This window comes from Melospiza melodia, chromosome 2, assembly GCF_035770615.1.
Source record: "Melospiza melodia melodia isolate bMelMel2 chromosome 2, bMelMel2.pri, whole genome shotgun sequence".
Lineage (NCBI taxonomy): Eukaryota > Metazoa > Chordata > Aves > Passeriformes > Passerellidae > Melospiza > Melospiza melodia.
Window position 1 is genome coordinate 98,866,656 of NC_086195.1, and position 27,044 is coordinate 98,893,699.

General features: G+C 36.2%; 1 protein-coding gene across 13 annotated transcripts in view; it reads right to left on the reverse strand.

The window, feature by feature from the left end:
* Nucleotides 1-27,044, reverse strand: part of PCDH9 (protocadherin 9) — a 671,837-nt gene that overhangs the window by 639,694 nt on the left and 5,099 nt on the right. Inside the window, exon 3 of one of the 13 annotated variants that reach the window (XM_063149412.1) lies at nt 1,174-3,122. The exons of 11 other annotated variants lie outside the window; for them this stretch is intronic. In XM_063149412.1, the coding sequence (XP_063005482.1) occupies nt 3,084-3,122 (39 nt within the window). In that variant the 3' untranslated portion in view covers nt 1,174-3,083. Of the gene's footprint in view, nt 1-1,173; nt 7,708-27,044 lie in introns of those variants that run through there. One more of the 13 variants, XM_063149413.1, reaches the window with a different exon arrangement.

Here is a 27,044-nt window from a genome sequence, read left to right on the forward strand (position 1 = left end):
AAACAGACAAGTTAAATAGGGGATTTTGAAAGACATTTCCAGCTCATTCTCAAATCAGATTTACTTGTCATCAGAATTTCATTTTTAATGTGCAAAACTCTAGCTAACCATTGTTAAGGAGCTATATTGGGATTTCTGAATGGAAACTATCAAGCTATATATGTCTTCAGATATGCAGTGCCAGTGAAAGCATCTTGAAAAATTACTATTTCGTGATAATACAGGTATGCCATGTGGAGTTGTCAAACATGTAAAAAGATGACCTAAAACTGTGCCACTAGCAATTTTTACAGTCATGATGTTAAATATTTTTTAAGACTTCATCTATAAAATTAGAAGCCAAATCCTCTTTTGATTAAGTCAACAGCTAAAGAGTAGTCCATTTCATGGGGAATAAGACTGTTTTGTTCTCAAAAGTAAAAATATACCATCCTCTTGCTTAACCTTTTTAGCCATTGCTAAACATACGGGTAAGTAGAAATTTCTATATCTGAACAAAACTATTTTCACTGTTTTTTCCAGATGAAGAAGGTCAGACATGAAAAAAAATGATTGTTATTCCAAGCATCACAGGGCTCAATTAATCCTTTACTTGGGCAAATTCCCCATTGATGCCACCAATATTTTTACCTCAATTACTACCAAATCATCCAATAATAACCATAAAAACAAAAGACATGGAATTTCAGAATAAAACTGAAAGCTTGCAATTGATTTGGCTGTGTACTAGACCACTGGATCTTTCTCCAGCATTTCCATATTTCCTTTTGTTTTCACTGGGAGCTATAAAACAGATTTTTGGATATTCTAAAACACACATGTTTTTCTCTATGTTTTCCCCACTATTTCATTCAATTTATTCTGAATTATCTCCTGGATAGGGCTGATATACAAATGGAGATATATTTTATCTCACCCTTGATGTCCAACACATTGTTGAACCCACGGAATCTCCAGCAGAAATTACAGAAGTGCCAGGAGACACTGTGCTCAGTGGAGTAGCCTAATTTACTCTGAAGTAAATGGAATTACAGTACTTTGTGACAGGGCACACCTGATTTTAATCATGATGATGTTAAATACAGATTTACACATATTCGAGGAATGTGGAACTTAGTCAAGATAGCTGTTTAAAAGGATTTGAACAAGAAAATTCAACACAAAGCCTCAACATTGTACAAAAGAACTTCTGAAACTTTATTGTGAATTTTAAAGTACATTTAGAAAGGATCTTATCCTTCATATCATTAATTAAAAATAAATTTAAAGAAATCCACATACTAGTAGTTTGAGCAAAGTTCAGTACAGACTTTTTGAAGTCACAATATATACATTGCATGAGAGTGCAATAAGCTTCCAATTACATTAGGTATATATTTCTAAAATAAAGAGCTTTGATTTGACATGTGTGAGAGGCATACTGTTTACAATGAAAACATTTTACAAAATATAGCAAAGGAAAAATGGAATTTAATACATTTTGAATGTACAACTACTTTATACTTTTTTTAGGCAATTCTTTACTCAAAGTGTACAAAAGTCCATTTTTAAAGGACATCTGTTCATTTGCACTGTCCAATACTGATTAGAAATTATAGTTTTAAAGATTCATTACTATACATATCAGTGAATTCTTATTCAACTCCATAGCCACTACAATGAAGAAAATATTACAGAATCATTGACAGCATCTTCTTCTCTCCTAAACTATGCATAGATAAATACATAGCAATGGTGCCTATTACTACAATAAAAGTGAAACATTTCACCTGATTTTTGCAACTATTTTTTGCATAAATATAATGCATTGTATATATATATATATTGGTTTATTTAACAATCAACTGATTGCTTATTTTAACACTCAGTAACATACAGAAGCACATACACTGCTATCCTTAAATATTTTCCACTCTGTAGTGGCTCATAAGGTTCAAAAAAATCAACACTGTAAATTTGTAATTCTCAACCTGGGGAAGGAATATCCCTCAGATGGACTGATACTACTTATACAAGTTAAACCGTATTATGAATCCATAGCGTCCACCTCCAAAATACATAACAGGAGTAATATAGTATACTGTGGCTACTAACTACTGCATCATCATTATATAGGAAATCGTCACATCAACTGTTTTACATCTATGATTACTCATTACTATATATCACACACAGAGCAAAACTTTCCCAACAGATAGATCTCCTTTTCTACTGTTTTTCATGTTTTAGAGAAAAAATCATCACACAGTGACAATGTTATGTCTGGAGAAGTATGCAAAATGTGTTTCCTTTTTCAGGACAAAAGAGTAAGCAGTAAACTACTAATTATTTCACAATCAGGATGAAAAAATAAATCTTTAAAGAGAAAGTCAAGTTTTCAGCATTGCAATTAAAGAAATTATGTACTGAGGGTGTGGGACTGTCACTCAAAACTGTGCGAAAAGCATAGCAGAAAATTAGTTTGCCAACAATGAATTAAAAGTTGTATTTTCCTTTCAAACAGAGCACAGTAGGGTTATGTGATTTGTGTCCAACCACTCTGCAACGTGCTATCTGAACAGCTCAAAGTATTTGCAAAGGACAAGACAGCTTTGCATTCATTATTGCAGAATAAAAGGAATATGCTGAAACGTGTAATGACCGATGGTGGAGTCTTAACCACCACCAAGGATGTCTGGGACGTTAAGATTTGCAGAAGAGAGCACATTTTTCCTTTTCAGGGCGGACAAAAACCCATCCTACATGGATTTGCAAAAATCCACCCTACATGGATTTGCTTACCTACTTCCTCTTTTAACCAAAGTTAAAATTAAGTATCTTGCACCAAGGAGCTTTACTGCCTTTCCAGTATAGCTGTCTCTTCTACAGAGAAAAAAAGTACTCTCTGTCTGCAGAACACTACCTACAGCAGTGACCTCTTGGAGGGCAGACATTGCAGTTCAGATGCAAACCACTTTAGACTACTGTCCCTGGAACCCCTCTCTGCTTTTTCCTGCTAAATGCAGTAGACTAGGCTTTCCGCTGTCATCCCTGTTCACAGCAGGAAGAAATACCAATAATTTTGCAGATCCGCATGATGTTTTTCACTTTTGCTGTCCACTAAGAAACTTCACGGTGACAAGCTATGAAAAAAATATGCACCACAGTTTTGCCTAATATCCATGCAAGAAGAGCACAGCAAGCCCACCGACTTCAGTCATGCTACACTCGCCTGTCCACCACACACAACAGCACACAGGTGAGACTGAACTGCCTCAGGAACCTGAAGGGAATGGAAACAAGACATCCCTGGCATGGCTCCTGGAGACAAGACAGGTTTAATGGCATGCTGACAGCCTGTACTATAAGATTTTTTCTTAAAATAGCAAGTAAAAAAAAAAAAAATTAAAAAAACCCAACCAAACAAAGCACTCCGGAAACCAGAAGCTTTACCAGTCAGAAACCTGCCCAGCATTACTGTATTTGAGTGTCACTTTAGGTTAAAAAGAAATCTTTTAGCTTACATTATGTGGCATATTTTTTCTCTATTTCTGTTTTAAATACACCAAATAGCCCACCCCCTCCTTTGATATCTTCAAAGAGAATAACTGAAGCCTTCCAGGATCCTTGACAGCTTAAGTATACAGGAGGAACAGCTGACAATTACATTAGCTTTTCCCAGTGTGCAGAAAGGATGGCTAATGGAATTAATGAATCGTTTGCTGTTCCACTAGTCAAAAGTGTAAATAACAACATGACCTTCAGTCAATGCTGCTGAAGAAACATTTCCTTAAACAATTCACAATCAGAGAGAGATGACCTCAGATTGCAACTGTGTGTATGTGACTTCTCTGCTTTAATTTACTGTTTCTTGTGTAGACCTACTTAAAGTTAAACCATTTGCACCAGTTGCTATTTTCCCTAATGACTGTTTATACCAAACAGGGAGGAAAAGAAAACTACCATGATTTAAAGGTTAAGTCAGCTACTAGGAACAAAACATCAAGGTAAAATTTCCATGAAGCCAAAATAATGCTCCCAAGTTTATGTTTTTCTTAGAGAGGCAATAAAAAATGTCTATTGTATATTAAGTACCTTTTCAAATAAAATTGAGTTTTAAAAATAAAGAGGAGTAATTGTCTTCTTGCTCCTCCTTGTTTCTATTTCATGTAAAATTCACTGCTGCCAGTGGTGGGATTTTTGGTTTAAACCAGTGTGAAAAGAAATCAAGTATCTGTAAACAAACTGCTATGTTTCAAACTGCTTGTGTTTCATAGTGCTAAACATTTTATTAAAAAAAATCCATTAATATCCCATAAGAACTGAGGGCTAGGATTGCTACTGTTGTTTTGAAATAGTATTTTTCAGAGGGATAGTGGGAGTTAGTTAATATCAGATCAGCTCATGAATGCAGATTGCAAAACAATTTTTATATGTTTGGGTTGTTTTTTTGGTGTTTTTTTGGTGTTTTTGTTTTTGTTTTTGTTTTTGTTTGTTTTTTTTTTTAAGTTCTAAAGCTGAAAACAGTATTCCTAAACAGAAACTGTATTCCTTATTTATCTTTGAAAAAAAGGGTTGGACTAACCCTACATTTTTAATCTTTTTTAGGATTTAGTTTAGCAGGATAAGAGGTTATAGTAGAGTGAAAAAATGATTAAGTACAGTGCCTACAATCCACTGATGCTTAATATAGTTGATCATCAAAATACTTAAAATGATAGTATTAAGTGATTTATGCAGTTGATGACATGAATGTTTATGACAGCCTTAGCCTCATAGTTGCATCTGCTTGACTTTCACTCACTTTATTTGAAGACATGCATGTGTAAAGATCAGTAGCAATTGCCAATTTGCCTGATGTACCACATCAGGATACAAAAACTGCTACAGATTTTCCCCCTCAGGTGCAATTTTGTCATACTCCATTAATCCTTTCAATCCTCCCCCAATCCTGTGGACTTGTTATTTAGTAATCCCTGACTGTTGTGGTGAAGGAACATTAGAAAGTCCCTGCTGTCTGCAAGGCAGAAAATTACAATGGTCGTCTATTAAATTTGGCTCTCACAGTGCCCCCTTGGATCAAGCCTGCTTGTCACAAACACAACCAGTGGCCATAACGTCAGGACAAATTATCGCCGATTTCCAAAATGTCAATTTTAAACTAATTTTGTGTCTCGCAATGTCGCCTCTTCAGCACCTAGACAAAGGCTGTATTTTTAAGGAGGGAGAGAAAAATCTTAAATCAACACATCACATAGTGTAGCTTCATTCACTTATGCATGTCAGGTTTTCAGTTTTCAACTCCCAACCGGGAACTCTCCCACATGATTGCAACCCATTGTGCAACTGAACAACTTGGCTTTCTTCCACTTGAGACAGTTAAAGAGAGATTACTGGGAGCATTCCTTTCCAGGGCTGCTCTCATTAAATACAACATTCTCTGTAAACACCAGTGCTTTTCTTTTGAATTCAACATTTTTACACTGCAAAGTAATCTCTCTGCCTGGATCTTCTCTCCCTCTCATATGCACACAGCTGCAGGATTCCTATCTCTGATCATGTATATCCCTATCATACTTTTCCCACATAGACAGAAGTCAAATTTATCTATTCTTTAGGAAAACAAAAAACAACAAAAACCCCCAGCCTTTCATCAGCTTGATTAATTTAAAGCTGTAAACTTTGGTTTAATTCTACTGACATGAAAAAGTAACAGCTACAAGCTCCCAGTCAGGATTTGTGATTGATTATCTAGTGAAGCCTTTAAACAAAAGCTTGTTTGCTCATTAGTTGCACTAAGGTCTTTAGTGATATATTCAACAACAATCTTTAATTAAGAAAAAACATGACTAAATATTTAGATTTTTAATTCTGAAAGAATAAATGAATAAGCAAATAAATTAAAAAAAATAATAAAACAAAACCAAACAGTCAAAGCTTTACAATCAATCACAGAATAGAGGAAAATTTAAAACAAACTCTTAGGTAACTGAGATATTTATTGTTGTAACACTTTATTTCCCAGATCTGACTTGTCTTTGGGTAACATTGTACTGCCACTACTATCTCATCCTTCAGAAACTCAGCAAGATCTTATCCTTTCTACAGTAACAGTAACCACGAGTGCGATTACACGATCTACATGCTTGCCACCCATCACTTACGTATCTCAGCATACTGTTGCATAAATCACTCTTACTCACCCATGGGTACAGTGTATCCTGCCTCCAGACCACTGAGCTAGTTTTGTTTGTTTTGATCTACACTGAGCATAAGGTGTGGGAAGTCTTCTGCAGAAGGGATCACATTTAAGCTTGAAAAGACTACTGAAGCCTAACCCAAACAATACACTGAAATAAAAAGTAAAATAATTTTGCAAACCTAGTTTTAAAAATAGTTGAGACTTTTCTGTTGAATTTCAATACGTATAATACCATCAGAAGTCCTCTACAGTGATACTAGCTTCATCTCCTTGCAACAGTGTTGAAAACAGCAGGATGCTCTTATGGTAAAACACTTAAAAGTCTCAACAAATTTAGTTAAAGAAATCTTAATGCATGCTGAGCAATGATACACATTCAATATCTGACAGAGTGGTAAGTGAATTAAGGGAAAAAGAAAGTATAGGTGTCTAATTCTGACCCTCACCTCTCTTCAAAGGTCATACTAGTAGTAGCAGATACCATGGACTGTAAAAACCATCACACCAGTCTGCACTGCTGCCTACATTAGCCCAAAGGACACTGACACATGGGCTTTGCCTACAGAGATGCTCAGGACAGGCCTTCTCCCAGCACAGGCAGAACCCACCCATGCCACAACCAACGGCACAAGCCAAACTGGTGGCAAGGAGTTTATCTTCTAGCACAGTGCAACAGTTCTACACATCTATCCATGGAAATTGCACCTGACAGCTCACTCTCTGTATCAGCACAGTGTTTCCCCGACTGAAATCTTGCAAATATCTGCCCAGATCCCACAGGACCAAAGGTTCACAAAGTTGCAATGCTGAGAACTTTTACATCCAAAAACAAAAAAGTAAAATACATCTAACACAAATGGAATCAGAAATATGTGTTTGGAGGTGCCTCATGATCTCTTCCAGTTAGAAACTCTCTCCAACCTACTGCTGATGCCTTAGTGATGTCCCTATGTGTTTTGACTCTCATTAAGACTGTGACCAACAGGGATTCAGCCAGGGAACTGCTTGCTAGGGAGGAACCTGGGAATTACAAACTGTTCACTTCATCTGCCTTCTATCATGCTTTTGTTTAAAGGCATTCCTACAGAATATATTCACCTTTGATGTATATATGCCATAGGTGTCTGTAGGAGAAGCTTCACGTTGATTTGGACTGCAATTGCACTGGATTTTCAGATGGTTCATTGTAACACTTGGCGTCTGTTTTTATTCGGTAAAATAAATCTTCAAATGTCATGAAATTAGATCTGCAGCTGTTTTCATAGAGATAGTCCATTACTCTATGAGGACTTGGTAGACTTCTCAACTGGACAGTGTGAAGTACTTTTGGGTTATTCACAACAGAAATTATGTCTGTCTTCATAAAAACTGTTGAAAATTACTTTGAATTTCCTTCTGATGACTCTTTAGCCATTCAATACATACCAGTGCATGTTCATTAGACAACATGAATAATGTACCTTTGGCCACCATCATGTCTTCTCTCTGAAGCAGAATCCTCAGTATTTCAAGAGGTACATGTAATCCTGTACATACAAGCACATGTATATATCTGTTCTGATATCTATACATGCACATGCACAGTCATAAGACAACATGATGACTGGCTTCATATTATTCTTGTTTGAATTATTTAGGCCCAACTAAACTAATACAACCAAAATAACTAGAAAATCCACACCAGCCAATCAACCTAAATTAATACAACTAACTAACCTAAATTAAATTAAATAATTAGCACTAAAGTAAGCAGCTAAAAGATATTATTCACTATTACACACTAAAAAAATTATGACTTTAAGAGGGTGACATAGTATGAAACTTCATCAAAGAGGCCAGTTCATGGAGTTTCTCTTTGCACAAAACAGCATCTGCTTCTTTAAGTTTGAAGAGAGTGGCTGATGCCTTGCTGGTTTTGTTTTGGTGCTGGGTTGGGGTTTTTTCAAATTAATGACTGTCATCACTAATGTTTCCATTTAAAATATTCTAACCTCCAGATTAAATCACCTTTCAAGTGAAATAGCAGACAACATCCTTAGAATTCTGTGATCTTTATGAGTTCAACATGAGGCATGTAGGCTTTTCAAAAGCACTTTGTATAAAATGAAAAACTCCCAGAGATTTTAATGCAAATCTTTTGCTAACTCTAAGCTGTTCTGATAAAAATTTTATCCTCAATGAACTTACGATTCAGTTATGCTGTGCACAAAGCCAGTACAGCTAGTTTTAAATAAAATGTTACACATAGTCAAGTTTTTCAAAAACAAACCCAAGCAGGTAAGGCTATCCCTATTACCTTAGGAAGTGAAAGCATAATTGTAAAATAATAATGATCATCTTCAAACAAAGAAAGGGAAAGTATAATCGGAAGCAGTTTAATATTCACCTTCAGCGAGAGGAAGATGTTAATTTCCAGCTGTTTCCATTTTTAATTGATGATTTTTTTCTGTGGTGTGTGAAAGTCAGCCAATTTTCTTCAGAAAAGTGCTTCTATTCGTTTAACTCGGTAAGAACTAGATGCCACTTATTGGTCTACTGCACCATGGGGATGGGATAAAATATGAAAGCAAGGATTTCTTTATTCTAGCTAGGAAAATTAACTGTTAAGCTCAGTGGGGGCAGAAACAAAGGTGGCATTTAGATATAACTAATTTAGTATCTAACTAAAGCAGGGCCTTCTTGGAGAAGAGAGAGACCAAGGGAATGCAAAATTGTACATGAATTATTTCTGAGTCAATTCCTATAAAAGCAGAAGAACTTTCTTTTATGCTCAAATGGATTACACACTTCCTTTTATAATATGCACATTGTTCGCATTTATTAAAGATAATATAATGAACAACTACTGCTAAGAAAGAACACACTTTCTTTTTTTTTTTTTTTAATACATTGAAGTGCAAGGGTCATCTGGAGATGAGGCCTGGACTGCTTTTTAAAACACAGGTTGTAGGACAGATCCTCAGCTGATATGAAATAGTTCTGTCAGTTTATTGTTCAATTAGAATGCAATATAACTATGATTACAGATTGCTTACATTACCATATCTTAATAAAATAGCAAACATGACTTGCAAATTTTGTTCTTTGCTTTGTTTTGGCTCCTTTTAATTGCTTGCATTTTCTTTAATTGTGAAGAGAGTATTTTGAGGGGATAAATTGTCACTTGTGCTGTCAGACCAGGCTAATCATTCCCTACTTAGCTACATTTCTAAAGACCTAAGATTTTGCTTGAAAAGGGGCTTAAAACCAATTGATTTGTGTTCATTAATACATAAGCATTTGATTTCAAATCAGATTGCTAGCAGACATAACCTCTCTGCATTGCTACAACAGAGACTTGATTTGATTAATCAAACAGCTCTGATTCACTGGATTGTCTACAGAACAGTTGTCCCTGACAATACTATGCAAATAGCTGCTGATGTGGTACTGGCATCCCAGATTTCTAAAACTGCTATGTTTTCCTCCATGAAGACATCAACACTTTACATCTAATTCAATTTTATTCTTCTATATAAATGCTTATGCATAGGAAGTACATAGTTTTTAATCCATGTTCTGCCATTTGCTTTGAAAATAAGAATCAACTGTAAGATTTATTTCTCAGTTTACCCTTTACTGAAAGAGTAATATTGATATTTCTGTATTCTAAAACACTTAAAATTATATAAACAATTATACATATATATATACTTCTATGTACCACTACTACTATAGTACCACTATAAATAGGTTTTTACATTTTTTTTTCAGGAGCTATGCAACAACATATCTCATGTAACTATTTTTGCCTGTTCTGTTCAAAAGAGCTGTCATTGAGTTAAATGCATTGGTTTAGGGAACAGGAAATTTTTCTATTTTAAAATTCCAAACCCAAATATGCTAATTAGGTCTACATATTTAATACTGACTGTTGATAAAACAGCACAAGCCAGTTAACATGCAACAGATGTATGATTCACTTCCTAACAGATAATGGCTACTCCACAGGAGTATTTGTTCATTCTCCTGGGAAATAATGCAAAGGTGAAAAAAAAAGTAGGCCTGCAGTCAGGGTAAGAGAGAAGAGTAAGAATACTTTTGCTACATTTGGTTAGGTAGGAAGAAAGTAGGAGGAAAAGCCAAAGTGCCCTAAAGAAGCAGAAAAGCTAAGCCTGTAACATCTGCAAAAAAAAGCAGGGGGGCACAAAACTTTGAAAGGTGACAGTTCCCGAGCTGCAGAAGAAAAAACTTCATGGACTTCGAAGTTCAAGAAGAATCATGGACCAAAGGCTTTGGGGGAAGCAATAAAAACTATGAAGGAAACAAATACCTACTTTTTTTCCAGTAATGCCTTAAATAGTGCGGTTCCCAAGTGTGGGCTAATGCCTTCAACTGGTTCACTCTGCTGGTTCACCCTGAGGAGCATTGTGTAACTACCTGCCAATAAAGACCTGTCTGAACCTAGAGTTTTGCTTTCTGGGAAAAAATATTCTTAATTAAAATGGTCAGTTCTTAAGTATTCTGTCAAATAAATACATTCGCTCAGAATAAGCAAAAAATCCTCAGCCATCTTATCGTGACTCTGCCAAAGTGCAGATTGGTTAGATTACGTTATTTCTCATCTTCCGTTTGAAACAATCTGTTTCTTCTTATGATTCAGACAACTGAAGGATGGACCTTCTGGTATGATTTTAGTCTAAACCCACCATATTGTTTTGGTAAGCTTCTTAGCAAGTACTTCTGTATATTAAACTGAGTATTGTTGGTACTCCTGCGAGATAAATTAGCTTACAAGCCTTCAGTGAATAGGCAGCCTCCCCTCATTCAACATGTGATAAAATGATAACTAGATCACTCATGGGTTTACTGACAATGTATTTATGTTTCATACTTCATGTGTTTTAAAATGAAAAATAAGTATGTTAGTACTTGCATCAGTTATTTGTTTATGATTTGTGCTTGATTTTTCTTGCTGAAGTTTTATGTATTTACAGTGTTTTAAACCACAGTGTATGTATTTAATGGTAACTGCTTAAAAATTACAGAATAATTGTTGATTTTTATTCAGATTTTTGGCAGAGCTTGAAGTCTTAGTACAAGTGGAAAAAAATAATCATTTGTTTGAGAAATAAAAAGTGCAACTTAGCAGCATTATTACACTGGCAAAAACATGAGCAATTTTCACAGAGAAAAGAAATCAAAATGTGAGGAAAAAGCTTTTGAGAAAGAGGTTCAAGACCTTCTCCACAACTCTAGCAGTAGCAAGCCTTCCTACATTAGCAACCTTGATTCAAAACTGGGATGCGGTCAAAAGTGAAACTTCTTTTAGAATTTCAGCTACTTTTTCCCAGCATGCAGATTAGGATAATACCCTGTCTGTGTAAAAAGAAAGGCCCACAACTCCAAACAGCAGGAGTGCTGAAGTCAAAACAGTATTGCCTGACAGAACTGAATACAGAAGTCTGAATGCTGCACTTATTTATTTTGTTTTCATTAACAGGAAAGATGTGTCCCATCATGCACTTGTATTCATTCCAAGCATTTATCACCTGAGTTTGTGTATGATGTTATATTGCTTGAAGAAGATTCTCACAGCCTGAGCTTAAAAGAAGAAGTTTCGACTCAATTGAAATGCAAAGACAAAATACAGCATTCCTCTCCCAGCTGAGCTTTTATTTAATGAGCCAGATTAAGAAGCTTGCTCTACATTACTGGATCAGAGTCAACACAGTTTGTCCAAGAAACTCAGAGATAAGGGAGAAACAGTTCTTAATCAGACAAAATTCTCAATAAAATAAATGGGCACTTTGCCCAAGTATGTTCTGTAGAATTTAAAATCATTATGTTTGCCTTGGCTGAGTCTGAAAAAGTGGACTGCTGCTTTTATACCTAAATTTTAAGACAGCTAACTCAATACAGAAGAGAATAAAAACAAACTTCACCCTTCCTGATGTCAATTTTTATCACACTTTAATCAACTAGGAATCCCCTGAAGAAAATTCACACAGCAAGTTGGAACAGAATAATCTGAAGCTCCAGTGGGTTTGGATTAAGTACAAGGCATTTTACCATTGTGTTAAAAAGTGTCACAGACCTGTGGATTAGAAATGTGATTATTTCATCCCCCGTGATTAGAAAATAACATCTATTTTATAACTGTACAAGTTCCTGTTAAGGGCACAGCCTATCATAACACCACTCAGAAGTATTTATTTTCTTAAAACAGTGGATGTAGTCTGTTTTGCATATTCAACCATTTTCAGTTGAATATGCCTCAGTCTTTTTTTTTCTGCTAATTTCATGCTGTCCTGTTGATCTAAACATGTTAAAGTATCACACACACCAAAACCTGAAGCTTAGTTTTATAGCTTGGAAAGCTTTTCCCAGAAATGTTTATCTTTAGACAATACTAAAAAATGTTGTCTATATGCATAAATAGCTCAAAAGTGGGCCATGATAGACAGTGTCTATGTAGTATCAGATTATTTCAATGTGCTTAAAACTACTCCTGGCATATCACCCTGCAAACAGAGTAACTCAAGAAGTCAGAGCTGTGTATTTGTTACACAGCTATAGTAGAGCTATGCATATAAAAGCAGCAGCTTGGCAGCTCAGAGGTTAAAGTGGTAATTGTGAGAAGGGACTGAGCTTCAGCTTCCATAATTCTTGCTATTTAAAGTGAATTACTGCTTCTTGTTTAAACCCAGCTATTACTCAAGAAGCTGCAAGAGAAGGATGCGTGCCACAGGACAGAAAAAAGTGTTAGAGATCTTTGCATCTCCTTCAGCCTGTTTGTGGGAGGAAGAAAGAGGGGTTATCAAACAAACTTGAGGAGACAGATTCAACTCTTGATTACAAGCAAAACCATCAGGGAAACAGTTGTGATTTCACAACTACAAAATTAATGAATATGAAATAAGAATTGGGTTCAGATAGCCTTTACTTAGAGTAAGTAGAGTTACATGCAGCCCTAACCTAAGGAAAAAAAATAAAATAACTTGGGAGCAAATGATATTAGCATCTTTTTGGCCTTTGTCCATGACTATAAAATGGCATTAATATAAATGTGACTCAGACTTGAGATCCCGGGCCACTATTGTAGCCAAGAGCCTAAGTATATGAAATCTCCTTGGCTCTGCTAAAGCACTAGTGCTAAATTCTGGGAAATGATAACACTGATTCATCTCAAAACAGTCTATATATAACAGCAAGACTAGGCACACATAAAATTATGCACTATCTTGCCCCAAGGTTAGCAACATATTCCTAGTAGAAGGAAGAATGTTATTTTCATTCCCTGCAATCATGTGATAAATAGCTGTAGGGCAGATTCAGCAAGATCTCGAAGGTTATGATTTTACAATATAATGAATGTATGTCTAGCTCTCTGCCACCTGAAAAAGCAGCAAAACAAAGAAGGACTTGTCAGTATTTTGCTTATGGCAGAAATCAGACATTGTCCAGGACCCTTTATGAGACACACTGCTACTTCTTAACTAGTTTGATTATAACATTCACTCCAATACTTCAACAGCTCAGCTTTCCAGCATATGGCATAATTGGAAGCAGCAGCCAGCAGGTATCACATGTGAATGGAAAATGTCTCACACTGAGTAACTACTGACTGTATCAAATATGTGGTCTTGTAGGTAGGTTGATGGGGGGAAATACTGCTAATAAAAGTATATTGAAAATGAGAGGATAGGTGGAACACCTGTACAGGAACGCCTGTATATGAGGTGAGCAAATTACCTAGAAAGTTCGGAAGTAGAAAATATCACAAAAAGTCATTGAGATCAGCTCAAAAATAAAGAGATGAGACAACAAAGAAACATTTTAAGAAATATAAATCCCAAATCTATGGACAGTTTCAGGAGAAACTTTCAAAAGGTGGAAGACATAGACTGAAAAGAGCATTCTTAGGAGAAGGCAGACTCAAGCTACAGAACAAAAAAACTCAAAGAAGGCAACTCATGCCCAGGACTGCTTACCTCACTTATAAAGGAACTGACATTTCTTCCTAGTCTACTAGAAACATTTATTGCCAACATGGAGTAGACCATGGATGGAATGTTCTATTCTGATCATGCTTCCTATAAAATACTGTGTTTTACTTTAGTAAAAATAGAATACAGGCACATCTATACCATTTCCAGCACAAAGTAATGGCCTGTGCTGAATTAATGTTTGATTTTGGTGACTCATATTACTCTGCCTTAGGGGGTGACTGAGTTATAGCCATTGTATGCAGCTGCAATCATTGGCAATCCAGCACAGTTTGCAGAGCAGTAACACCGACATTGAAGATGTATGAAAACGCATTGGAATTACACCAGATGGTGATGCAAGCCTGGCAGGAACACTTAGGGGTACCTCTGCTAATATCATCAGTATTATATGCGAAAGCCCAAGGACTTTAATTCAACCACAGGACCAAATTGTATGGTTTTTCTAGACAGTAGGACAGACTCACTTGGCATCAGTTGAGAAGTGTTAAACAACCTAGAGTAAGTACACACGTAAATCATATCCTTAAAGGCACCTTACTGCAAGACAGAGCAGCATGATTTCACACTGAAGTAGGTAAGGCAGTAGAAAATCCTGCTAATGATAAGGTATTGTAGATTCATCTGTACAGAGCCAGTAGAGATCAACCCCGAGTGAATTGTTCCAGGCTGACCTTGACCAGCTACAGTAAGGTACAAAATACCTCTTTCTTGTCTCCACAAGGATTTTACATTTAGGCAGATATCTCACAACAGCAATTGTGATATAAAACACTTTTTCCTTCAGTGAAGATAGAATCTTAAAAAAATGAGAAAAGGCACATCACATTCAGAGTAATGAGTGTACAGCACAGTCCAAATGTAAATGAGGTTAGGTCTACCTCAGTCAATTGAATTGTGCAAAAAGAGACAAAACTAAGATTTCTCCCTTTCTATTTCAAAAGATTTCTAAGAGCAGCAAAATTTAGAGAAGAAAATGTCAAACAAATTTGCTTCACAGATAGATAGAGACATATGATTTCTTTGTTTACAAGACTGAATCTTCTGTTGCAAGAGTTAATGCGCTTTTTGAAAGTTACTATCGCATGGCTTATAAGCTTCAGTGAGATGTGGTGGCAGTTCAGATTTCATGACAGAATGCCAACTTATCTCTGATACTGAAAAAACTAATGAGGTGCTATATAGTTGCAGAGCAGTGTTACATGCAGAGATATGCAGGCTTCTTTTTTTGTTTTTCATTATCTGTGTAACTGTATAGACATAAAAGTAATGAAAACCCAAAACAGGCAGCAAAAGCTTAAGGCTTTAAAGCTGGAATAAAATTGTGTCAGTGTTTTCTAAAAGAAGTATGATAAATTTAAGCAATCCCAGAAAAAGCCCCTGATACTCCTACTAGCGTTTTCTGCTGGGTCTAAGGTCTCATGGGTAGCGCTTAGGTGAAGATCACAATTAAGCTAACACAGGCAATTTATTCTCATGCTGGTTTTATTCAAGTCAAAGCAATGGCATAATGTTAAGCAGTCTTAAGGATTCTCTTTGTTATGTTTGTTGCCTATGGCTTTTAATTGAAGGTGCTATCACAGCATCCCTATCAGATGCCAAATGTCATGAGCAGTAGCAAGCAGGAGCACACAGTGCAGAGGGCTATCCTGACCCCCAACTATCTTTACTGAGGACAGTAGGATGTAAGATATAACACTTTTCAGTAGCTAGAGGCTTACTGAAATGAATTTCCACAATACTGAATACAACTAAGGCTGCTATTTAGCACTAGGACATGAAAATGTTAAATAATACCAAGTGTGAGACAGTGAATGCAGAGCGTTTTTTAATGTGATCACCACTGATCCAAAGAATGAAAGTTCTAAAATTGGGAATTACTTCTGTGACATACTTTTGACACATAAATATCATAGTTGACAACGAGAAGTACTTTGTCTGGAGGTGATCTGCACCATCTATAAAGCTTCAGCAGGCACTGAATAGAACTCCTCTACTGAAAAGTGCTCAGCACACTGCTTTGAAGAAGTAGACTCAAGGATCACTGACAATCTGTATATCACAGCAGCACTGCCAGCTTTCTTACTAAAGAATAAGTTTTCCAACAAGTTCAGTCATCTTTAAACCATTTTGAAATGTAAAGATATATGAATATTTTAATCTCTCCTCCCAATCTCCCTTTCAAATTGCTGAACTCAAGAAGCACTATTCAGTTACTGAGTTGCAATCTCCGCTCTTCTGCTTTGTGATTAACATTTTTTTGTTCTTATTTTCTTTCAGAATCAATTTTCTATCATAAGTCTGTGAGATAGCATGCTTATTACAAATTGTGAATGCATTATGCCATATATAAAAGTATGAATGGTCTTATAAAAAGAAAAGAAAAAAAAGTGAGCAAATAAAAACATATATGAAATAATTATTTTGTCTACTTTTTTTAACTACAACACATATGGAATGGCTTGCCATAATATGCTGCTATACAGATATGCTTCCAAATGTTTCAAATCCTTGAATCTTAAAGACCTTGGTTTGTTAAAAGTCTTTGTGTGGACACAAGCAGTGCGTGGTTACAAGTTGGGTGTACTAGAACAGATTGTGCATAAAATGTGCCACTTCTGCACTGTGATACTATGTATTTGAGGGTGAAACTCAAATTTCTAATATGTGCATAAATATGTTGTACAAAAATAAGCATTCTCAGAGAATAAAAGAAGAGAAAAAAAAAGAGAAACATGAAAGGACAGAGATAGTATCTCATAAAAGAAAGAGATGTATTTAAGCATCAGCCAAATGATACTATTTTTTATATCATTTATAGTGGAAGCCTGAAGACTAAAATACTTCACAAGCCATTAGTTTCTTGGTATTCTGTGGCGGATTAGAATATTTCTTAATCAACTGCTAAAGCACAGAAGAGGCCCAAAGCCTAGATTCAGCAAAGCTGAGTGATACTGAAATCCAGGGATGTTCAGTGAGGATGCTATCAATAGACACATCATAGAAGTGCATCAGTTTCTCAAACCTCTCAAAAGGCATCTATGCTTTTGTCCATTTCTTAATCCGGAATTTGGAAAATCACATTAAGAAACAAAAGTTCTGATTTGTATTCAGGGAAGCAGATCAAAAATCCCATGAATTTTACAAGATTCAAATTACTTGCTGAAGGTTTTGGAGCCTGCTTTGCCCAGCGGCAGCTTGAAAGCCTACACAGCGCCCCCAAAAGTGGTCCTGCCCTACTGGTTATGCCCCTACCTTGGGCTGCATGAGGTTTGCTGCAATGCATTAAAACCACAGCAAGAACGAAGAATAACAAAATCAAATCTATTTAAGTCTCATTCATATTTTCATCTCATTCACACACAATGGACATTCATAAAATTCATACAGATAGTCACTTACAGCTCCATTGTCCACCTGGACTGTACCAGTGCTTACAATAGAATGGGCATTAGAAGCCAAGAATAACAGGATTGGAGTGACCTCCCTCCATTATATCAATTTTTCTCATCTGTTACCCCACTAAAGAAAAATACTGCCATTTTTAAGTTTAGAAAAGAAAAAAGATGTTGTAAAATAAAAATAAAATGCCAGTCACAGCAGCAGATCACCTATCTTGTCTAATTTTGTACTTCTGTTGATTGACAAGCTGGTGCTCTTGTAGCATACAAAGGCAAAAAATCAGGCGTTCAGTTCAAACTGAAATGTTTGACAGATGTAACAGCTTTCTGCAATGAAACTGATGAAATCTCAAATAGCAAAGTCCATCTCCAGTACAGTAGAGAGATTAAATTTCAACGGGCAACGTTTACCATCTTAGCAGATGCAGATTTAATTTGGAGGGGAGGGATGTTATTTGTTTGGTTGGTTGTTTTTGTTTGGTTGGGGGTTTTGCTGGTTTTGTTTGCTTCTTATTTATCTGTCAGTAGTTAAAAATACAGGCTTTGCAACTGGTACACAGCCTACCTCCTGCTGCTCTGGATGCTGCAGACTTCAACACCATCCATGTTTCAGAGTACTGTTGTCACAAACTCAAGGCAATTTCAAATTCTCTTAGTGGTAACCTAGCATGTCACTGACATTTTGGCCTGTATTTTTGCAATGGTGAAAGTGAGACAATCTGACAACTGACTGAAAATTCCTGCTGCTATAGACACATACTGAGGGTATGGCAGGTTACATCTCACCGCAACAACACACCTTTTACCAGAGAGGTAAAAGAAACATTTTTACACTATAATGTGAATGGTCTGTACTAAAGTTCACAGAATCAGGTAGCAAGGAACATGCATTTCTGAGGAAAGACAGAAATACTCAGATCAGCACCAAAATTATTATTTTAATTGATGTTTCATTGCACTGTCTTACCAAAATAGATAGATGATGGCCACATAATGATTTAATAAAAAGTAGTGAAACTCTTTCTGCAAATTTGGAAACCTTTGAATTTGAGTTGTAATCTAAAGAAGACTTCTCAAGGGCAACTGTGCACATACATTTTTGTGACCACATGCACTATTCAAATAATACCTTCACTCTAAGAAATACATAACCTTAAAACCCTTCTCTTGACCTTGGTGAGAAAAGGAAAGTGAAGAATACGGATCACACCAAATTATACTTTTCACTGGACGTGGGATGCAACTCACCAGGCTGTGTTGCTCAGCTTTTTCACTCAGCTTAAAGCACTCTATTTTCTTCAGGATGGGGTAAATCACAAACTCACTGAAGTAGACTAGATTTGTCACAGAATTAGAAGTCAAACAAGATGAATCCCATACTGAGGCACTGCTAGCTATGTGTACTGGTGAAAACTCTACCAATTGTACTTTCTGTTAACATCACTTACAGAAATAAGGTTAGATCCACCACCAGAAGCTGGGCACCTGAAGCAATCATGATAATATTCATCACATGCTCTAAGAAGAGGGACTGGAATAAAACAATATTCTGAAAACTTAGCTCACTGAATGGAAAGCTACTAAAACCAGGAGCTAAATATAATTCCCTTTCAGGCTGTGCAGCCTGTCAACACAGGAAGGAGGTGTTATCTTAAAATTCATTAGTCTTCACCTTTCTCTGAAGCTCCTGAATCCCTCCTGTAAAATCAAGCTTTTGTGAAAACTCTCTTCCAAAAAATTTTTGGTAAGAGAAGATAGACCTCAGTGGTCAAAGCATTTCACCATCAAGTTCAGCAGAGCAGCTACACAGGTCATATGTAGAAACATATGCATCCTACAGAACCTTTACATCAGAAAGACAATTGTTTCCATAACTTTATGTGTTATGAAGGAGACAGATATTTACATCTAGCAGGTGTAGTCATTTAAGAGATACTACCGCAGGCTAAAAATCAACAGAATAGCAAAGAAGAAGAGCAAAAGAATAGCATAGAATTTGGAAGAATAGCAAAATACCATTCATAATTAAAGCATGGTTTCCTCTTGGCTTTTTCAGTGTTTTAAAGGCTCTATGACCTTACAAGGCATAGGCTAAATTAGTTCATTTGATGAAAAATATTGTATAGGCAGATATTTAACACTTTTTAATGATAAAGAAAACCAATAAGAGATTTTTCTTGCTAGTAACACATGAAAGCCTAGGAGGTGATAAGAACATCCTTCAGAACTACAAATGATGCATCTGGCAATTTCACTGGGAGGAATGACAGCGAATGAGTGAATATCAGTTTCAGGCCACAAAGTATTTTATAAATCAATATCAGTAGTGATTCTCTTTCAGCTATCAGCCAGTGAGAATATCCGATTTCATTTTCTGGACTGGGAAGAGATGGTTATTTTAAAACCACCTTTCTGCAAACCTGGGGCAAGAAGCGAAGGAAGAAAGAAAAAAACTGCCGATCTTTCCCATTTTATCACATTCAGCTCTAAATAAAAGAATTTCTAATTCACTTCACTTCTGATTAATTTTACATATTTTTTAGATTTTGGAAATATTATCTCAATATTATCCTATTGTTTTTATAAAGAAGTTTACATTAGAAAGAGTTGCAGATGGAAGAAACCAGCAGATTTATCCCAGCTTGGATTCAACTTGAAATGATGAACTGTTACTCTAGAAAAAGGCTCTATAATCCTCTTGTAACAGGAAGTGTGCATTTTCTGAACCAACTTTCAAGTAATAATATTAATATTTGTGCACAAAAAGTACAGAGTGACTTTTACAAAAGAAATGGCAAAACTACAACATCAAGTCATAGGAAACTACACATTCTACACTCCAAAAGCCTCTGAACATGAATATTTACAATGAAATGAATAATTACAAGATTTTCTCTCTGTGCAACAGAACATGCAGGACAACCCATGTCAAGACTTTAAAACAAATCTTTCCCCCCCACCACCCTCCACTTCACTTGCTGCAAAAGAAAAAGAAGCTGAGGGGTAACTTTTGAGATTGGTACAATTTAAACATCTCAGTATGATCACAAATCTAATTTTTAACTGCCTTTCTCTGTATTATCACATATAACTCAAAGTATATGCAAAACCCAAAAGTTAAATTGGCAATGAAGGCCAAATCATTCCAAGATTTGAATGTCCAGATATTTTTTGAAAAATTAACAAGAAATTTGTACCAAAATTGTAGCAGCCTTTATGTTTTCCTGAAACACAGTAGTCCCAGGAATAATATTTACACAGGTTTGTATGGCTACAACAATACTGCTGTTCAAAACAATTTATTTCCTTATTTCAAATTTTTGTAATTTCACAACCAGTGAAAAAGTAGCAATATCAATTTAAGATGTCTTCTGCCAGAAATAGCTATTTCTGCTTCAAGAGAGAGTTTATAGCTCACTAGAAAATAACACATTGCAAGAAAATTATTGCAACTCCTTTAGGAGGAATTTTTTTGTATGGTGTTTTAATTGTAAGGGAACAGTGAACATGCATTTTGTGTCTAGACTAGCACTTAAAATCTCAGTTTGGTAAGATGCTAAAGCCCTTTACATAGCAAATGTCTTTCTAAAAGACAGAAATGAACAAAAGATGTTCTCCTCCCCCCATATTTCAGTAAAATATGATAGCATCCATTCATCTCTTATGTACAGTCTGGTAAATCTTTCCACTCAAAGGAATGTTATCTCATGTAAACCAGAAATGAACTGATTAAGTGCCCACATCAGTGTACGGGGATAAATAATTTTACATACATTGGGCCAAAGAAATAAAAAAGGAAAAAATGATACACGATTCTATGTATGTTCTTTTTCTTCAGTGAAGACATGGACATTACAGAATGTATGCAACATGGCCACACTTGGAAACTTATGAGTATAGATTTTACAGACCACCATGATGTTCTGTGAAAGAAATTATACCAGAATATCAGGTAGCACCTTTAATTTCTGTTAGGTCTTTCAGAACACTTTATGTCTATTCTGTCAGTTAAATCCTATATGTTCAATGCAATTAAATGGTAGAGTAAGAAGATACAGCATCTCCTGAACTAAATGAAACTTGAATCCAGCTATTCTTGAACAGAAATTGCCTAGATGAGGATCTACCCATAGGCATTACGTACCTGGCCCTTGACAGTATTTGTATAAGATAAACAATATTGAAAAAGTTAGAATCCTAGAACTGATGGAGCAAAATTACTCAGGACTTGAAACCTGCACTTCAGACAGGTAGACTGTTCCCGTAAAGAGCCGCTGAATGTAAATGGGTCACAGTTTTCATATCTTTAACATCTGTTGTTTATACCCAAGAAAGCACATCAGGGGCAAGAAAATTAATTCCCCAATTGCTGTCAACTGCGTTAGGGAACAGCAATAAACAGCTTACTGTAAGCCTCTAGCTACAATAAAATTGCTGTCAATAAAGTGTGGCTGATACGGTTTTGCTGTGCTAGAAGAAAAGATTCTTTGGAACTGAAAATCTGAAATGGAAACTAAAAAGATTCTCCCTTGTTCCTATATACAAAAGAAAATTATCACAAAATTGCAATAGCATAAAACTCTCAAGATGCAGTTCTCACTCACGTGTGTGGCACAAATTTCTTAGCATATGTGAAACTTTGGCTTTGGATATTCGGGACAGATGAGACTCCAGTGATTCTGATAAAAATCTCATGCACAGGAAACATTTAAAGAGAAATGAAGATTACTAAGCTTTTACTGCCTGATCTGTACACACAAAATGTTCCCTACTCTGGTTGAGCACGTCTACCGTCACTATTGAAAATGTATAGTGTTATAGCTTAGGGTTATGTTCAGATATCCATTATAGCTCCCAGTTTTCACATGCTCATAACTTTCTGAAAAATTCTTCTTTTCAGCTGAAATTTTCCATGCTTGGTCTCAGCTCAAAGATGGATTTCTTTAGACAGTTCAGCGAAATCTGTTAACCTATTTTTCAGTTATTCAACAATAGAAAAAATACACTGTACATGATCACCATTTCTAATATTTTAGTACACATATACAAATATACAGAACTTGAAAACAATTGAATTTTACATGCAGACACTTTTCCAGATGACTAGTCCTCACTCAAGACTAATATCCATGCTGACACATAAACCAAACTAAGCATACAAAAGAATGCATGTGTTTTTTTATTTATACTAAGTGATGAAACAAGGCCACTAAAAATAATACAGTACGCAGAATTGTGGAATGCTATGGTTACAGAATTTTAATATTTGCAGGTGACGTAAGCTCTGCACTGCTGTTCCAATGCAGATTTCCATCAACTTATGCACCTTGAAATTGCCACTCTCAGCGTATCAAATTAAGAGTCATTAATGTTTTCAGCTTTTCTTTTCTTTTACATAAACTCCAAACTTACAAATTTAAACACTCCAAAGTAAGATAACATCAATTAGATTTGCCACATAAAGCTTAAGTGATGTGCATTGATCAGCAGGAGCCTGGCTACTTGTTCCTTGATCAGGCAAGAAGTCCATTGGCTAAAAAAGGAATAAAGCAATCTCTACAGAGCTTATGCTATCAAGTATAAGATTTAAAATATACTTTAGTATGGAATGTAGTTGATGTGTCATTCGAGCCCCAAATCCCTAATTTCTGCCACTAGAGCACAGAAATACAAGGACAGTGTTAACATATATTCAACTTTCCTGAATCTTCCAGAAGTGTGCACATTTCCAAAATTTCTAAATTATCACTTTGATTCAGAAAAGTGCTTATAGTGTGCTTACGACTTTTTCTTGAAGACAACATCTCAAGTCACTTGGACTTTAAGGATCTGCTTCAGTTTTATACATTAAATGAAAGTTAAGCACATGCCTAAATGCATTTTGATTAGGAATGAAGACTGAGGGTTTTGCCCATAACCTATACTGATACATATTTTTAAACCTGTGTTATTTGTCACTGCTGTGCTTTAAATCTGATTAAATGAAGTTGTTATAATTTAAAATTGGGATAACCACAATAAATTTGCCTTAATTTCTTTTATTATTTAATCTATTGTTAATCTAATGACATTGAGTAGGAGTTTTTGTCTGTTTATTTGCTTTTCAAACGAGGTCTTTCACATAGAAGAATACAACATGTCGTCTTCTGCTGTATTTCTATGTAGCTGTTTGGTGTAATGACTTACTAATTTGAAGCGCATTTTAAAGTTCAATCAAATACTGAAAAGAACACTGATTGAGAAGCCTGCATAGATTTCAGTATTCTTTATGAGTCATAACACTGATTTTGGAAGCTTAGCTATATAAGCTGGTGGTGTGCAACATCCTTTCCATACTCCTAATTACGTGAATTAGCATTTAGAACAATCACAAGTTCAAGTATTCAAAAATGCTCTTTTCAGAGCATCCACCAGGTTTACTGCAAGATAGGCACTTGAAGGAGGCTTTGGTTTTCATACTGGGTACTTGTGAAACATCAGTCTGTACAATTCAAAGTCACATGTAAAAACTTAACCACAGAATTTCCACTAAATTAATTGATGATTGCACTGAAATTGGCCACCAAAAAAAAACCCCAAAACCCCACAACCCCCCCCCCGAAAAAACCTAAGAATTTTTAATTGAACAATATATTTTAAATTCTAAATGCTTTTTGATTTAAGACCCAGTTCTAAGATATTTCTAGGGCCATGTGCCCAACAAAAGCATCGGAATTTTGCTTGAATGAAGTCCAAGTGCTGACTTATGTCTCAGCTCTTTGCTAATATAAATGTATCTGCAAGACACACTGTGTGTGTGTGTTTACTTTGAACTAAAAGAAATTGTAAGTAAAGGTGGAGGATGCTAGTATTTCTTAGACATATATTTATCCTATATTTCATCTTTCCTTATCTTAACATCATCCACAACAATTCCCATGCATTTTACAAAACCCACCAAGTTACTGAATATATATAAGTAACCTAACTCAACATTAGATGCAGAGAAATTAGTTATGTTAAACCTGAAGAAAACAGTAAAATGCCACAGAACTAAGTATCTCTCCCTAAAGGAATTTGTAAAAATTGTTTTCAGATGCTGTGGCATTAGCACACGCTACTGTTCAGTAAGATCTTTAAATCTGAATACTTTGTTTAAAGGCCATACTCTATCACTATTTTTTTAAAGACCTATGAAGGTGTATTTCACTGCTGTGCAAATGAATATTAGCTAAGATGCATCCTAATTTTAGGAATCACAGACAGAAGAATAGGAAGATTGTTGATGATTACTACCATTGATGGTTATACTACTCCTGCCAAAATTGAAAAAGAAGCCTAAAAAGATTACATCCTGTAACACTCATCATTGGGAGAAAAAAACCAAAAAGACACTATATCAGTCCCCACAGAATAAAAATCTACAAACTCAGATTAGGTAACTGTCTACCTAAGAAAGAGTTGTATTTTCATTTACATATAATAATACAGCTTTTTCAGGAAGCAATCCAAATCATGAGTATCTACTGACTTCAAAAAGGAAACACTAAGACCTCAGTGAAATTTGAATCAAGTCCATATATAGTTATAATTACAGATATTATTAAATGGAGACCAGGATATTTAATGTAATTAACACAGGTAACTCTGGAAATACTGCTAGTTGTTTCTGTATGGCTGTGGGAGTTTTATTCTCCTCATGTTCAATTTTGCCATGCAGAGCTTACACATTCTGTCAGATAAAAAATTCTGGGTGTCCCAACTGCCTCTAGATACTATGGGGAGTTAAGTCTGAGTTTTCTGATAGAATTTGGAAATTGATGCCGAAATTAAAATAATCTCAGAACAGAAAAGGAATGTGTGGTTTAGAGGGATAACATTTTGCAACTAAAACTGAGGAGAAAACTTCAGACAAGTAAGCACATATTTTGCAGATCTCTTCTATAATTTTTGGGGGGGATTTTGATAGCTTTTTTTAACTTACGCTGACAATGTGTGTACAGTGCTGTGAGAAGGCTTAGGGAGTAGACCCTTCTTAAAAGTCCCTCAGAGAGGTTAGGGGTTTGTGAGACTCTCCTGTGGTGTTTTCAGCGTCTCATAAAGAAGGAGCTGTGTCAGAGCAGTTACTTCAGCAGAGCTGCCTCCAAAGCGCTCGTTTTATTCTTAGCGCCTTGTCGGTGTGACACCTCACAGACACGCAGAGTCAAGACACGCTTCTGGGAACGTTCACCACAGCTAAGGCCAACGCAACAACCACAGGATGACTTTGCCCTAAACTTGGCTGCCGTCAAAATCCCTCTGCAAGGACGAGCCTAAACGTGCCCGGCTGGGCTCCCTAGGACCCGCATCCCTGACTAACTCGGACAAACCACGGCCACTCGGGGGGGGCTGCGAGGAGCACGGACACGGAGGCGCGCCCCCGTGCGCTCCCGGCCCCGCGCGCTCCCGGCCCCCGCGCGCTCCCGGCCCCCGCGCGCTCCCGGCCCCCGCGCGCTCCCGGCCCCCGCAGCCTCCGCAGGGCTGGCGCGGGGCCAGCGCGCGCCGCGCGGTGCCTTGGCGCCACCTACGGGCCGCGCGCGCGCGCGCTCCCGCGGCGCCCGCAAGAGGAGCGCCCGTAAAATGAATTAAGACAGCGCCGCGTTTAAATCTTTATTAGCGAGGAGTTATTAGACCTAAGTAGGAGAAAAAAAAAAAACAAACCAAAAAAAAACAAAAAAAAAACCCAAATCAAAAAGCACACCTAATGCTGGATTTGGCTGAAATATGAGTCTCTCAGCTTCCTAATCCCTCTTCATATGGCGTGTTCCACAGTTTAAAATGAGATATGTCAGATCACTTATGCATTACTAAGATGAGAGAATATTTACAATGGGCTGACTTTTTTTTCTTTTTTTCCTGCAGAATTCAGATGTATTCAGAGAATGCATTCCTTTCAAAAGTATGCTTTGGCAATTTTTTTTTAAATATGCAGCAAACTGTCTATGCGATACCAACTTTCATCTATTACAACAAAATCATGTTGAACTCAAACAAGAGGAAGACTTACATATGGCTTAGTTATATCCTACCAATAAACCACGTGCTTCACTAATGAGTAGCTTGGAAATTTGGCTGTCTTTGTTAGGGAAAAAAAATTAACCCTTTTAGTAACACTAATTTAGCAAGGTTCCAAATCAGCTCGAACAGCAAAAGAAATTGAAGCCAACTCACTTTGAAATTTGAAACAATGTACATATCCCTTCAACCTTGAAACAGTCAAATTTCTGACTGAAATTTAGCACATACGGAAACAGTTCTTCAATAAGTTTTACAATTGGACAGTTAAATACTGGGGAGAAAAAAAAAAAGTCTTTTTTTTCAGTTTTGCTCATGCACATGTATGTGCACATGCATAGTCCTCTAACAACCAAAATTCTTCAAAACCCAAAGTATCAGAGGCATTTTGCAAACACATGTTTAAGCCCCAGGTAAATGATAAAAAGGTCAAGGTTTTAG